This window comes from Dermacentor albipictus, unplaced genomic scaffold, assembly GCF_038994185.2.
Source record: "Dermacentor albipictus isolate Rhodes 1998 colony unplaced genomic scaffold, USDA_Dalb.pri_finalv2 scaffold_44, whole genome shotgun sequence".
Taxonomy (NCBI): Eukaryota; Metazoa; Arthropoda; class Arachnida; order Ixodida; family Ixodidae; genus Dermacentor; species Dermacentor albipictus.
In genome coordinates, this window is record NW_027225598.1 from 54,150 (window position 1) to 70,723 (window position 16,574).

General features: G+C 45.6%; 1 protein-coding gene across 10 annotated transcripts in view; it reads right to left on the reverse strand.

Moving 5' to 3' along the window:
- Positions 1 to 2,586: 2,586 nt before the first annotated feature.
- Positions 2,587 to 16,574, reverse strand: part of LOC139052947 (THAP domain-containing protein 2-like) — a 42,170-nt gene continuing 28,182 nt past the window's right edge. For 7 of the 10 annotated variants that reach the window (XR_011510136.1, XR_011510137.1, XR_011510135.1 and 4 more), the window contains 2 exons: positions 10,102 to 10,210; positions 8,399 to 8,917 (listed from right to left, as the gene is read on the reverse strand). Coding sequence is in view for 1 of the 10 variants with exons in the window: in XM_070530093.1 (XP_070386194.1) it covers positions 5,446 to 6,693 (1,248 nt within the window). In the remaining 9 variants the exon portion in view is untranslated. The other 3 variants (XR_011510131.1, XM_070530093.1, XR_011510130.1) reach the window with 3 other exon arrangements.

Sequence of the window (16,574 nt, forward strand, 5' to 3'; positions counted from 1 at the left end):
AAAATCTGCTCAGTTTATGAAAATTTCTCTAAACAGACGTACTAATATACTTAATACAACTCAAAATTTATTTTATCCCCTAGTGAGCCCAATTATCTACGACACAAATCTATAAATTAAACAGCTTTAATACAAAAAGGTAGATGCCAAGAGAGACATATTTATTGAATTTGCCTGATGCAAACCACTGCTTTGTGCACTCTCAAGCTAGTGAGGGTTATTTCTTGCTGCACTATGCAAACCTGTTTGCCGTCACAAAGGCTGACATTTAACCTAGCTTGCTCAATATCTTCAGTGCCTTTGGTATAAAAAAAATGCACCAAATGATTCAAGGCATTATCAGCTGCACCATAGGTGAAAACTGCTGGGCAGGGTCCTCACAATAATTACCATGCTGCAGACACACCTCGAGGACCACATAAGTCACAGTTCTTGGTATCAACCCTGCTGTTTCACACATACGTTATCATCGATGCTGCTACAGTTGTTCACGACCACAGAAACATCATTTCCTTCTTATGTAGCTAGCAAATTCGCCTCCTTGAAGGTTCCCAATACAAGCTATTTGCTAAGGCTAATAGCAAGCAGATGTCATTAGCTGCATTTACATGAATGCAACAGAAACCTATTGCATCAGCTTTTAAGCAGATCGCATCTCATAAAAACGAATTAATACGCTAGGAAGCTGTATCAGATAACATGTGCCAAGCAGGGGTAGGTCGAGATGGTGAATGTGCATGTAAACAGAAGTGTGTCGGAGCAGGAATTATGGGAAAGCATTCACTGCGAGATGACAACTGGCCAACCAACCAGCGGTGGCCACTGCCGTACTGCACGACAACAAAGTGAAAATGGCGGCTTACAAAGCATGCCGCACGGGATTTGTTTTCACAGGCGAGTACATTACATGTACTAACATCAGTGAATTACATGCTAACATCAGTGAATTACTTAATTTGTGACGTTAAAGTAGCGATGTTTGCTCTGAGGAGATGGAAACCGAGACAGCCGCACTTTGCTTCCACTGAACATTGATATCCTGAAACAGTACGGCACATTTCTGCAACATATATGTCATGTAAATTTGTCCGTGCTGACAAATGGGGGAGAACTTGACAGAATGTAGCTGGCACCTTGCAAGTACTTTCGGTGCATTTCACAAAGTGACGGCAAAAGCCGGCTTATCAGAAGAGCCTAACTTTCAGATATGGCACTAGGTGGTGTTCGTTTGCTGGATAGAAACGTTGGCATTCATGCGGTCCTGCCCCCTCCTCCCCTTCTTGTTACAATAATGTTGCTGCCACCACCACCATCGTATTCATGCAAATGGTGGCATACGAGTATATGTGATATAAACTAATATGATATGTTTCTACTGCATCCATGTAAACATGACTAGTGGCAGCCACAGAAGTTCAGCTTAACCGAGATAGCGGTTTATGCTAAGCGATTTCTTTTGCAGTGGGCATATGGGAAAACATCCAAATAGTCACATAGTGTTTTTCATAAGTGAAAATTTTGTGTAACTATCAAAATCCCAAGTTATCTTGTGATGAACGTGTACAAAACTTTCCAACTTTTTTTCCCCTAGCCAATTCTTCTATATTATATCTGGATCAGAAAATATATGTGGTTTACTTCTTATATTCAGCCAAAATATTAATGAAAGATACCTGCTAAAGAAGTGAAGTTCCCTCAGCACTCATGTGAGACTTTACTAATTCTCTGAACAGATGATAGCGAAAAGAATTAAAAGCATCAAAAAGTGTGTTGGTGTAGCAAAAGTCAAATGCATGCAGAGAACAGAGTTGATGAGTGCAGTTCGTCTCCAGTAAGCAAAAGAGAAACAGCTGTGGTCTGAACGAGTACAGCTTGTATTTGGACATGGTGGTACGAACAGCGAGGATGAGTATTGCTAGGGGTTGGTAGTTATAGGATTAACTGCGTTCGTATTAACAGGAGTACACAGTATTTCCATAGGATCATCCCTCTATGCAGGTTGCACTTTCTGCGGTGTGGAGGTTATTTGAGAAAGAAGTGCCTGGACACACTGCAGCTTTCTGCAAAACACTTGCCCTTACATAATGGCAAGACATCCGAAATGGCCAATTAGCCATACAGTATGTTTGCTCACAAACACAAGCGTGTCACTACAAGTGCACACAAATTGGCCAATTATATAGCTAAGGACACGTAGGTGCTCACTGTCTTTCGTGGGTGTTTCTGTTGATCCACGGCCACACAGTTAGCAAAGCATCTTGCTATAACGGATTGGTAACAGAACTTTTGTGCAGTAACAATGACAGAACTTGAGCCATGAAGCTTTACCTAATATCAGAAGGGTAAGGTGGCTGCACCACGAGAGTGCCACTGCAGCCGAAAATATATTGAAAGAAATATACAGTGAATTCAACTCTTCTAAATTTGTCAAAGACAGTTAAAAGTTTAGTAAAGACATGCATAAATATGCAATGCACAAACAAGTACAGACAAATCAGGACGTACTGTTCAAAATAAATTTTGCCACAAGCAGCACGACCCAAGAAAGGTGACAGAACAAAGTGCTACTCTCAACCGACACCTTTATTACGTCACATCCCTACTTATACAAAAACACTACTTGTGGGCACAGAAGTAACCAATTTTCAGTTGAATACAAAGTCCAAGATATGAGCCTTAAAGGGACCAACAACCGATATTCAAGCATTCCCCTTTTCTTGGAGTGATGGAGAGCCCACTATCTGAAGTATTGTGACGTAGCAGTCGTCACTACGTTTATTCCGACTCGAAGATACGGCGAAGCGATCACGCCCACAGCACGGATCACACTCGAGAGCCAGCCCCACAAGCGATGATGAAGAAGAACCCCATATGAGCCCCACATGATGATGATCATGTACAGATGACAAAGAATAGCTTATATCTCGCTACACTAATGTCCCCTCGCGCGAGAGCGGCCATCCTGGCTGCAATTCAAAGGGGCGGCGAACGCCGCGTGAAAGGCTTCATACGGGACACGTGGACAACCTCAGCAGCGCGGCAGCGGCGGTCACTTGGAACAATAACTGGTACCACGCGATAGTTAACCGGGGAAGTCTGCTCCAAGACTTTGTAGGGGCCGATGAACCGAAGTTGAAACTTGTCACACAAGCCAGGAGTACGAACTGGTGTCCGGAGTAGCACTTCGTCGCCAGGGCGGAAGCACACGACGCGATGAGAGGCGTCGTAATGCTGCTTGCGGTCCTGTTGCTGTGCTTCGGTGTTGATGCGAGCTGGCGACAACGCAGAATGCGGGACACATATTCTTCACAGGAGGATGGGCATTGATTGACATTGATTGATTGATTGATTCCTGTAGACGAAGGATCCACCGACCAAGCCGTCCAGACAAGTTTTTCAGCGTCGAAAGCCAGCACAATGCATGATGGTCTGTAACGATGGTGAAATGGCGGCCGTGAAGATAAGGTCGAAACTTCTGTACAGACCAAACGATAGCTAGGCATTCCTGCTCTGTGATGGTGTAATTCCTTTCGGCGTTTGTCAGAACGCGACTTGCGTATGCGACGACCCTCTCCCCTAAAGCGTCGTCTCGCTGTAGGAGAATGCCACCAATGCCATGACCACTAGCATCCGTATGCAGGAGGGTAGGAGCAGCTTCATCAAAATGGCGTAGTACTGGTTCCGATGTGAGAGCGCGCTTCAGATGGGCGAACGCAGATTCACATTCGGGAGACCACACAAAGGGAACATTAGAACCCAGTAATTTGTGCAGAGGTGACGCTATTGAGGCGAAGCCTCGTATGAATCGGCGAAAATAGGAGGCGAGGCCTAGGAAACTGCGCAAATCTTTGGTCTTTTCGGGACGAGGGAAGTGCCGAACTGCCGAAACCTTGTCAGGATCAGGACGAATGCCATCTTTGCTCACAATGTGACCGAGTACCTTAATCGTCTTGCTCGCAAAATGGCATTTCTTGGTGTTTAGCTGAAGTCCAGCGTTGGCAAGGCATGTGAGAACTTCATCCAGACGTTGCAGGTGCTGAGAGAAAGTTGACGAGAAAACAACAATATCATCCAGATAGCACAGGCACGTCTTCCACTTCAGGCCACGAAGAACGGTGTCAATCATGCGCTCGAACGTTGCGGGTGCATTGCAGAGGCCGAATGGCATGACATTAAATTCGTAGAGCCCATCTGGTGTTGAAAACGCTGTTTTCTCTTTGTCGTCCTCATGCATAGGTATCTGCCAGTAGCCGGAACGTAGATCGATGCTGGAGAAGTACTCGGCACCTTGCAGGGAATCCAAGGCATCGTCTATTCGCGGCATAGGGTATACATCCTTGCGCGTGATCTTGTTAAGTGCTCGGTAGTCGACACAAAATCGAACAGAGCCGTCTTTCTTCCGAACCAAAACAACGGGGGAAGACCAAGGGCTAGCAGAAGGGCGTATTATATTCCGTTGGAGCATGTCCGCGACGTTCTCGTCAATGACTTTCCTCTCGGCTAGCGATACGCGATATGGTCTACGGCGCACGATGGATGTACCATCTGTCTGTATCCGATGCGTCGTAATCGAAGTCTTTCCCAACGAAGCTGAATGCACGTCAAACGAAGCTTCATGTTTCTGGAGCAAAGCAAGCAATTGTTGTGACTGTGAAGGTGTCAGGTCGGAACTGATGGCATCTGCAAGAGCTGAAGGAGATGCGGTCCGTCCGGTACAAGGAACTTCAGAGGAAGCTGGTTTAAATGAAACAACAGATATAGACTCCGATTCGGTGGCGGAAGCCAATGTAGTGCCTTTAGGGATGAGAATTTTTTCGGATGTCGGGTTTGTAGCGTAGAGAAGCGCAGAGCCATGATCAAACCTAACCAGCCCTGATGCAAAGGTAATCCCTCTTGCGAGACAGCGTGCAGATGGTAATACAAGCACGTCGCCGCAGTCAATCACATCAGACGTGATAGTCACAATGCTTTGATGGCGAGGAGGTAGCGCGGTATCTTCTGCAGCAAGAAAGTGAAGTCGTGCGTCATCTGCATGAAGTGAATATGTCGTGTCGGTCATGTGGAGAACGCCTTGCCCACAGCAGATGGAGGCGGAGGCCGTAGAAAGAAAATCCCATCCCAATATGAGCTGTTGCGCACACGAACTTAGCACTGCAAATTGTACGTAATGCAGAAGTCCATCGATAGAAATACGAGCTGTGCACATGGCGATAGGTCGAATGGCAGCCCCTTGAGCAGCGAGTAGCGTAGGTCCATCATAGGGGGTCGTAACTTTCCGAAGTCGCGAACACAATTCACAGTGAATGACTGAAACACTAGCACCAGTGTCTATTAAAGCTTCTACTTGGACACCTTCTATTACAACCAATATCACATTGCACGGACGCGATGGAGGAATTTCTGTCCTGTCGTTCGATGCAGCTTTTCCTCCAAAAGCTGCATACTTTAGTTTTCCGGACGACGATCGGCGAATTGAGAAGCAGGTCTTAGTGGGGACGTAGAGCGGCGAAGGGGGGACGGCGAGCGGCGTCTCGCAGGACGGTACGGCTGAGCCGTCTCGGATGCTACAGTAGGCGATGGAGAGCGTCCGCGCGGTGGACCATAAGGACGGCGTTGGTCGTGGAAGCTCCCTAAACGTTGAAAAGTAGCTCCGGGCGAAAAGTCATCCCGTTCGTATACATCATATCCGCGACGCTCGTCTTGCTGGCGCTTGCGGCAAAAACGTGCTATGTGGCCACGATAGCCGCAGTAGTAGCAGATGGGACGAGGAGGACGCCACTGCGGATAGCTGGTTTGGGTAGGTGCGCTGGTAGTCATGGACGCGATGGGGGCCGGTGTTGGTTTTGGAGGCATCGGTGGAACGATGACTGGAGTAGCTGCGGCTACTTGTGCGTACGTGGATGGGGCCCTAGGGGTTAGAGGGTCCGTGTACGCTGCACCAGCCATGGACGCCAATTCCTCCTTGATAACGTCTCGCAGATTGGTATCGGAGGCATGACAAGGCATAGGCCCTGCGGCTAAGCCAAGATACTGGAGCTCTTCTCGGATTATTGCGCGTATCATTGCTCGTAAAGTAGGGTCGTCGGCAGTAGTGTTCGGAGTGGTGTCTGGCTGCAACCGTACTGATTCGAGTTCGTCAAGGCGCTGGCAAGTAGCGACGATATCAGCAACGGTAGCGGGGTTCTGGATGGCTAAAGCATGGAAAGCAATAGCTCCGATGCCTTTGAGGGTGTGGCGAACTCTGTCCGATTCTGTCATAGCCGGGTTCACCCGTCGACAAAGAGCAAGCACATCCTCGATGTACGACGTATAAGATTCACCGGTTTGTTGCTTGCGAGTGTCGAGCGTCTTTTTGGCGAGGGCGGAACGAACAGCCGGTGTGCCGAAGATTTGGCGGAGCTGCTGTTTAAAAGCGCCCCAGTTCGTGAAATCAACCTCATGGTTGAAAAACCAAGTCTTGGCCACTCCGGTCAGATAAAAGGCGACGTGACGTAGCTTGGACGCATCGTCCCAACGGTTAGCCGAACTCACTCGGTCGTAGTCGTCCAGCCAATCTTCGACGTCTTCCCCACGAAGTCCAGCAAACAGATGGGGATCACGCTGGTGTCCACTGACAACCCAATACGGGGAGGCCGGGGTAGCCGAGGCCGAGATGGTGGAAGTAGAAGTGCCTGTTGGCTCGTCCTGCGACATGGTGGCGGACAGCTGGCACAATCGGCGACCCGATCGAAGCTCCAGGAGGTTGAGCGGGGAGTCAGAGGACGGAGGACCGAAAAGCACACTCCACCACTTGTGACGTAGCAGTCGTCACTACGTTTATTCCGACTCGAAGATACGGCGAAGCGATCACGCCCACAGCACGGATCACACTCGAGAGCCAGCCCCACAAGCGATGATGAAGAAGAACCCCATATGAGCCCCACATGATGATGATCATGTACAGATGACAAAGAATAGCTTATATCTCGCTACAGTATTTATACTTGCAACAGTTCATCCAGGAAATGTCTGGATAATTTTTTGATATGTGAAGATTGTTCTACTTACTGTGTACAGACACCAACAATGATAAATGGAAGTCACAGGCCTGCATGGTGCATGTAGCACAGTCGCAGCATAAGCCAGAGGAGCAGCTCCGTAGGATCTCCATTTTTGGCAGCACACACTGCGGTGAAGTCTCATCATGTAAGTTTCATGAGAACGATCTGAACTGTCCACCCAGTATTGACGGTAAGCTGTGTCTTGTGCTGCTCTCTGCAAAGCGGTTTGCTGAGCCAAACATTGCCTGATTGCAGATGCATGCGTAGCTCTATGGTTTGTACCTCGCCAGGAGGCACGATAGCATGTACCAAAGAGTAAACACAGCTACTCCGACCATGTGGCACACAAGTCACATGCCTTGACCCGTGGCATGGTATGTTGCTGCTGCTGTTGATGATGACGATAATAATGGTTTGCTCGCATCCCCTTCGAAACGGGGTGGTAACAAATAGTCACATAGCCTGCTTGAGTTTACGAGGTCCAGCTAAATGGAGCATGCGACTGCTATCTGCAACTGCTACATGTCGGGACACCTGGGGGGCTATTCTGTAAGAGTCCATCTAGTGGACTGTCCATTTCGGCCACTGAGCAGCGAAGAAGAGACGAGCGAGGAGGAGACGAGCGGCCCCAGCCAATCAGCAGTGGCCGAAATGGACAGTCCACTAGGTGGACTCCTACAGAATACCTCCCCTGAGGGAATATAACAGAACTGCAATGCAAGGTTTGTATGCATTGAAGCTAGGCGACACGCATGTCATACGGCATGATACGGCGGTAATGATGATGGTGATGATTTAATGACATTCCTTAAGATTTACATCTCTATAATCTTCCTTTTCTTCGTCAAACCTTCTTTAACTGATTTGTACCGCTACCTGTGCATGTGCTACATGGCGTTCTACATGGTGTAACAATACTATATGGTGGTAATGATGATGATGATTTAATGACATTCCATAAGATTTATACATCTCTGTAACTTCCTTTTCTTCCTCAAACCTTCTGTAACTGCTTTGTACTGCTACCTGTGCATGTGCTACATGGCATTCTAAGTGGTGTAATAATATGCAACTGCAATGTAAAACATGCACGTATCAATGCTAGGCGGCACTCACGTCGCATCGCGTGTCTCTTCGTATGCTAGGATGTGTTTATAGGACATTTTTCCACTGCATGCTAGCAAATGCAGCCGTGGCTCAGTGGTAGAGCAGCCGATTCCCACGCCGTGGGACTGAGTTTGGCCCCGGCGGGAATTGGGCATTTATTTTCCCATTCCCGGTGATAGCTGCTACGGACACCGGACACCAGCAGCTGCGGCGGACACTATCACCATCCTAAATGGCTGTTGGAATGAGCGTATAACAGCTTACACTATCATATTGTTGCAGGAAAGAGAATACTGAAGGTGTCTCGAGAGAAGAAGGATGGTGGCTGCTGCTTAGATGTCACTTTGTTTCTCTATCTCTCTCCTATAAATGCACACCTGCTCGCATCGGTGTGCCTGCCTCTTTCCTGTATCATTTTGATGGAGGGCATCAAGGGCGACAGAAACTTAGCAATTCGAAACATATGCAGATTAGGCAGTGGAATAGCTATTGTACCCAACGCTGAGATTGCGGACTACAAACAGCTGCAACGACTTTTTATTACTCTAGAGATGTCGTGGACGCTTTTCTACGTTGCAAAATTTTCTGCCAGCACCAAACTAAAACATGGCAGCCTTGACATCGGTTCCTGTTACTCAGAGGCATCTCAGAGGCAACCGTCACTACCTGTGTGTCTGACCAATTGACAAATGGAGACCCACGAAACTGTGACGTCAGTGCAGAGGCACAGACAGCCCCTCACCAGTCGGACTGCCAGTGGGCGTTACCACCTGTGAAAAGACGAACCACAGTTATAACGTAACTTGTTTCTTGTAAAAGATAATTGCAGCTGGAATAAGGTGAAGTCTAAAGTGGATATTTTGTGACAAGCGAAAACCACTCAACCAATTTAGCATCAACACAAGCTGCTAATACATGACATGTTCAATTCAAAGCCAGCGTCTAACCGCACATTGCAAGACGACCAAGAGAGCTTGCCACCTATAACGTGGCGGACATGAGCGCATGTTCCTTTACTAAGTAAAATTCTGAAGAGGAGAAAGTTGGGTGATCTCATAAGCATGTGTTTTGTGACCGTCAGTAGTTCTTTTTGATGTGCCACTTGCGAATGTTGGATAGGCGGGTGCCGTTGACACCAAGTTGATTGAGTCACCTGAGGTGAGTGGTGCTGCATGTTGCACAGCCAGTGAGGTCATTCCAAAGCCTCACTGTCGGTTGGTGTGCAGACACCTGCATGCTGTTGTGGTACAGTACAGTAGCTGGTTTTGTATTTGTGGGAAGCCTGTAAGATGATGGTGCTCTGTAAATTATTGGCTCTGTTTTCTTGCACATAGGAAGCGCAACTCCTTTATAAGACTATTTGCAGATTACAAATACATACATAGACAGAGACAATTTGCAATATTAGGAAATAAACATTTTTGTGACTTTATAGTATAGACATAGCATTTGAAACCAAACTGAGGCCTGTACATTTATGTGGAAATGAACGCAGTCTTCAAGGGCTTACCAACACGTTTCACCACGGAGTGTCGCTTACCCCCTTACTGTCATTCCTGTGCAAGTTTCAGTGCTGATTTAAAAACTTAATTCCTTATTTAATTTTTTCAGTGTCAGGTTTCTTCGGAGCCGGTGCGCCTCCAGCATGGGGTGTTTTTGTTGGATATTATAAAACGAACACAATGGTTCATTTTTGGTTAGGCGAAAGGGAGAAAATGACATGGATAATTGCCAATGCTCTTTTGGTATAGTCCTTACATTTCTATTTGGTGTCAGTGACATGGCGGGACAGAAATGCGAAAATGTTCGGCTACGTCATCGACACTGAGCGGTCTAAGGAATAAATTTATGCTTGCGCCTATCATTGTGAGTTGCAATCTTTTCATCCGCACTATAATCTCAAGACACATTCCCGACAGTTGTCCTTCCCTTCAATAAAGGAACTCTTACTTACAAGTCACAACAACTTGAAAGGGATGCTGACCACGGCAATAGTCTGCAAGACACCACACTATACAAGAATTCAAAGGTCATTCAACTGTGCCAAAAGGAGGTGCTGTAACCTGCATAAACAAGAGGGTAAAATATATAGATATGAATTCTTAGAAACATGTTTCCTAAGCTACAACAATCTGCATAAACTATGAACTTATATGAACATCTTGCCTGAGCTACGACAATCTCATGTTCTTTGGTTACAATGTTTTTTGTTTGCTACTGCAGGATATTGGCATTAACATGCATTAACGTTTTCACAGTGTGCACACACAGTACTGAATAGCTATTACACCTTGAGTCTGCACTCATGATGTAATAGCATCTGGTGATGAGCCTATTGTTATTGTGATGGGCCCATTGTTATAACATCTACACTGTGCAAAACGAGAAGAAAGGGGGTAAATTGAGGGCCTCGATTTTTATTAGTCATATCATATGAAGCCAACAAACACCGACACCAACAACAACATAAGGGAAATTACTTGTGCTTAATAAATGAAGTAAACAAGCGATGAATTAATGGCAATGAAAGTGGATGAAAAAACAACTTGCCGTATGTGGAGAACGAACCCACAACCTTCGCATTTCACGTGCGATGCTCTACCAATTGAGCGACCACGGCGCCATTCCCCATCTATTTCCTTGGGTATTTATGTGTCCTAGTAGAACCCTGGTAGTGTTCGCCAGCGCCACCACTAACGAAATGCGAAGATTGTGGGTTTGTTCCCGACCTAGGGCAAGTTGTTTTTTCATCCACTTTCATTTCCATTAATTCATGGCTTGTTTATTTCATTTATTAAGCACAAGTAATTTCCCCTATGTTGTCCTTGGTGTGAGTATTTGTTGGCTTCAGATGATATGACTAACAAAAATCGGGCCCCTCAGTTTACCACCTTTCTTCTCGTTTATTACATAACAAGGGTCTCGAATCCAGCAACATTGATGCCTTCAGGTAGCATGTGTGGGTTTATTGACCGGTTGCTTTCATCCTAAAAAGATCACGCTCTCATGACGCCTGCGGCAGAAAGGATGTTTCAAATCCGCCACCAAGGTCTGTGAGTGGTGGCGCTGGCTAAACTCCCAGGGTTCTACTAGGAAACATAAATACCCAATAAAGTGGATGGGCAAACGGCACCGCGTTAGCTCACTTAGCTCAATTGGTAGAGCATCGCATGCGAAATGCGGAGGTTGTGGATTCGTTTCCCACCTATGGCAAGTTGTTTTTTCATCCGCTTTCATTTCCATTAATTCATCGTTTGTTTGTTTCATTTATTAAGCACAAGTATTTTCCCTTATGTTGTCCTTGGCGTCAGTGTTTGTTGGCTTCATATGATACTACACAGTGCAGTAACACATTATTGGATTATCACGTGACCACCACTTGTTCGAAAACACACTATGACGTCCTGTAAATGTGTAAATAATATCTGATTAATAAAGCACATCTCCCTTTTGAATACCTAGTGCCTGACAATGACTAACTTATCTCAGCCAGTAACAGCTACATAATAAAATTTGCAATTTCAATGATACAATGTGCCAGTAATCAAATTATTGCAATGCACAAATAAATGCAGCAAAATCTAATTGGCAAACGCATCACTATTAGAAAAACACATAAACATTAAAAAAGTCATAGAGAAAAAAAAACAATGAAAAAGAGCATATTATTACACTGAATTTCAATTTATCATCATGCAGAAATAACTACAAATATTTTGGCTTCCTTGTTGGTCAGTGTGTGTAGCACTGTTATTTCTTTATGGACCCTTAGGTTTTATTTATTTGTTTAATTATTGGTTACTGTAGGCCTAAACTTCATGCAGAAGTGGAAATGTCAGGTTGCACGAGTGAGGGAGAATGCAGACAAAGCGCAGGGAGAAGTCGCATTAGAAGTGATGGAGGCATAATAAGGTAGTCTTCTGCCTCAATGAGAAGTGCCCGCTACAGTACATTGAAAAAGATGAAACAAACAACCACAAGCAAAGCAGTAAACAAACACTGATGTGAGCACAAATCTGAGAATACCCGAAACAATGCACACAAGAATGGCCATCAAAAACAGACATTTGCAGTGTACACGGTGGTCCTTTATAAAAGGGAATACGCGATCGCATGGCCTGTACTCTGCGGAGGTTGCTTAGAGCACCAGCAAGGAGAAGCACGTCCACTTCTGGTGCCATCTATTGGCAGCCAGAATAACCAGGCACGGCCAATAGGCAAGCTACTGGTTTTTTTCACGATAGGCAAGCTACCTTTTCCTGACTGTTGCGCAAAAAGCACGGCCTGCAGCGCAGCATCTGCTGTTAGCAAACTGCGCTGGGTACGCAAGTGCACTGGAAACGTGCAAGTGCCAACATACGCCCAGTAGTTAATAGGTACTCCCAGAGTATATTATTGCGTAAGCATCCTATGGCTACATCTGTCTCTCCATCTGTCTGTCTGTAATGTCTGACAAAATGCACTGCATGCATAGTTATACACGAGTTTTTATGGAGGTATATGTGACAATGTTTTGTGATCAGTGGCATAGCCGGGGTGGCTACCGGGCTTTAGATCCCCCCCCTAAATTTTTATGGCCGGCGGTCTGCTCGCTTTCATGCTTGGCACGTCGCCTATGAACGAAGGCGCATATCCTTTGAACACTCACCCTCGACATGTACAGGATGGTACACGCCTTTAGGCAGACCAAGGGTAATAGTTGCATTATGCACTAAGCATGGGAAACTTAAACAGGAAATAATGAAACCTTAGCCCACTCCTAGAAAGAAAAAAAAAATCATGGCTACGAGCCTGCTAATGATTATGTAAGACTACTGAGGTTTATGATGACTACATATATTGAGTACTGAAAAGGTAAGAGTAATTAAGGTTAATGACTAATAAAATTAATTAGGTAAGATCTGTTAAACATAATGAAGATTAATTGAGGGTAATAAAATAGTGATGTTGATTAAAATCATTAATACTACATTATTAGACTAAAGCAGAGTAACTAAGGTTAAATAAATGGAGCCTTAGTAAGAATAATTACGGGTACTTGAGATTGACCTAATTAGGTAATCTTAATGATTAATTAAATCTACAAATATCTCCTTCATACCTTTGATTATGCATATCTAATCAATTAAAGAAATGTCCTTATAAAAATAATCCTAGTAATTCACAAACTAATTAATTTGGTTTATTTACCTGGGCCAAAGTTTGACCTGGGTGCATTGCTCTCTCCTAAACAGCTTCGAATAAGGTGAGGTTTAGTTACGCTATGCGGGGAAGTGGAGAGTGGGGGGAAGTGGGGAACTGGAGTTGTCCAAGTCCAAATTTCACTTTGCCCATCCACAAATTTCAAGTTGGCCTACACTTACTATAGGCTCCCCCTTCCATTTCCTATGGAGCCCTATGTATTCCTATTGGTACTGGGGGCGAGGATTTACAGAGTTGCCATCTGTAGGAAATTCCTCGCTTGCATAGGATGAGGGATAATGTAGCACGCTGCTCATAGGTTTGGCTGGCGGTGCTCAATAAAAATACTGCGTGGGAGCCTGCCTGCACATTTCTGTAAGTACTCTAGAAACGAGGCAAGTTTTTACCGTCAAAAATGATGCAGATCCTACGCACTGTGGGAATCAATATAAGCGAAGCTTCCTGTGCTGTTTGCTTTGATTGACGATAATTGGCCGTAATGTTAACGGCAAACGTTCAACTTCTTCAATGCTTTATCGAACATAAGAGTGGTGAGTTGATGTTTAATATTACCTTGCGTGCACCACTGCTGTTTCTCTACATAGTACACAAAACACAAAGGGAGAGGTGTTTGCTTGAGGCCATGTTGTGCACGATATTTCATAACCTCTGAGAGGGTTGAGCGTTGTCATTGCCTCACATGGCACATCACATCGTGGCAGAAGCACTAAACTTGAATTGGATTATGGGGCTGTATGTGCCAAAACCACAATTGGATTACGAGGCAGGCCGTAGGGGTGCACTCCAGAATAATTTTGGTAACATGGTTTTCTTTAACGTGTCCTCAAATCAAAATGCACATGCATTTTTATTTTGCCACCGTCGAAATGCGGCTGCCTCGGTCAAATCTGTGACCTCAAGCAATGCCATAGCCGCAAAGCTATCGCAGCGGGCACAGAAGTGCTGATTTGACACGCGACCGCTTCCGTTGCGTCGCCTAGGCCCTGCGGTGCACTTCAATTAATGCGGCTCTGCTTCAGCACGCCTTGCGTAAGTTATTTGCATGGTTTTATTTTTCAGAAATAGCAGAAACACACCGTACTGTACCTTGAACTTAAGTTTATTTAGCGTTTCCTTGCCTTCTCATGTCACCTTTTCCCTATCCTCCCCACCCTTCGTATTTGTATGGAAACTGAGTGAAGAGTGGCAAGGCTGTTATTCACTCGTTTCGAGACTGCGTTGGTTCGACCAATTCTCTGCCTCCTCTCCCCCCTTCTCTCTTCCATTCTATCTAGCTTCCCTCTGGACTTGGACATTGATAGTAAGGTAAGCACTTGAGGGGGGCTCACGGATAATTACAGCTGTCAAGAGGCTAATATGGCGACGACCCAGAGCTCCAAGGGGCATTGTGCACATTTGACGCGGTGTGGTCCAAACGAGTTCGTAGTGTCTCTTTTTTTTCTCTGCCATGCTCCTTCCATGTATGTACATGCTCTGAACCACCCCCCTACGCAGTGCGTTGGACAGCAACAGCCACAGCAACCACAGCAGCAGCCGTAGGAAATTGAAAGCAAAAGGCAAAGAAAGCTTTGCTTTAAGATAATAATCTTGGGCAAACAAAAAGCACAGAATGATTTACAGACGCTATCTTTTTATCGAAAACACAGTGCATACCAACTGCGCATGGTCACCACGACGGAGTCGCCCGAACCGGCTTTTTGCGACAAAGGTAGGCAATCGCTGAGAGAAAGCTATGTGAAATATGTTCTTCTAGTGGGCTCTCTGGATACCCAAATGGAGTGTGACAGAATAATGCAGCAATCGCACGTGTTCGCAGCGACGCACCAACAGCATGTCTGCATGCATGTCCACGCACGATGTTTCCCTTTCGCTGTGAGCACATTTTCGCACCGTGCTGTAAGCTTTAGGCCGCAGCATATGAGCTTTGAAAGTACACAAGCAACTATTGTTGCATGGATGCTATAAAAGCTGTTCAAAAATAATTTCGTGATGAACCGTCATGACACTTTAATCTTTCTTTTTTCCTTTTCTTTTAAATTCTTGTATGTTTCACTCTCATTATTTCTCATGTTGTGCCACACTGTATGTTTGTCGGTGTTCTCAGCAAGCAATTTCCCGCTGCTTCTTTTTCTTATCAAGTACATTCATTCTTTGGTGCTAACACAAATATGAGCATATGCAATGCCTTTTTTAAATGTGCTTCTTACCGTTCCCTTTTCAGTCCAGTGAACTTGCAAATATATAGCATAAACAAGTTCATAGACCAAAGCTCCATGACATTAGGCGGGCAACTTGCGTAGGCGGGCGTCACAGTGTGCTTTCGGCTATTTACCGAACATCGCAGCCCTGATGCCACACCAGAAATCTTCCTCGCAAAAGTGCTTGCTGCACACATAAGTTGTATCCGATGGCTGTTTGCTGGTTCCAAGTTTCAGGATCCAAGCTTCACGCATCGTGTCCTTCGGGTACGTCTGAAGGCTGACACTGAGCTCTGTTGCGTACATCCGGCACTACGGCGCCGAGCAGTAGCCTACTGTGTTGGACACCTTAAAAGCCAGCTATTACCTATTAAAGTGCTTTCAAGTGTTGTTATTCCGACACCCGAAGCAGTACATCCACTCCACTCCACTCCACTCCACTCCACTAAATCAAAACTGCAGTGCAGGTGGGACTTAAACTTTCATTTTCAGTTCCCTTCGGTGCTTCCGAAGCAGCCGATACAGCCGCTGTGTCCACGTGATCCCTCATACCATGTCATGCTGACGGCGGCGCCAGCTTTTCCAGTGGTGGAGCTTGTCCCCAATTTTTCTGCAAATTTCTTTTTGTTTCACTTGTTCACTATTGCTTATAAGGCTACCAGTCATCTACATTTGCACTATTATAAGGATTATGTGTCACAACTTTGCAAATTATGCATTTTTGCGGCGGATGCTGGGCTGTAGGCCCACCCCTTGTGCATTCATATGGCATAGGAGGGAGTCCAGCAGGTGCTTGACTATTAGCTGTGTCTGGTGATTTTGGCTGCCAATAGATGACGCCACAAGTGGGTGTGCTTCCCCTTGCTGCCACTTGCTGGCGCTCTAAGCCGCCTCTGCAGAACACAGACCATGTGCTCATGTGTTCCCTTTCATAAAGGAATAGACATAGCTGAAAATAAGAAATGGAAGATTTGTGTGTAAATAGGGAATGCATTAGAAGGACTTTGTGAGATATATCAAGGGAAAT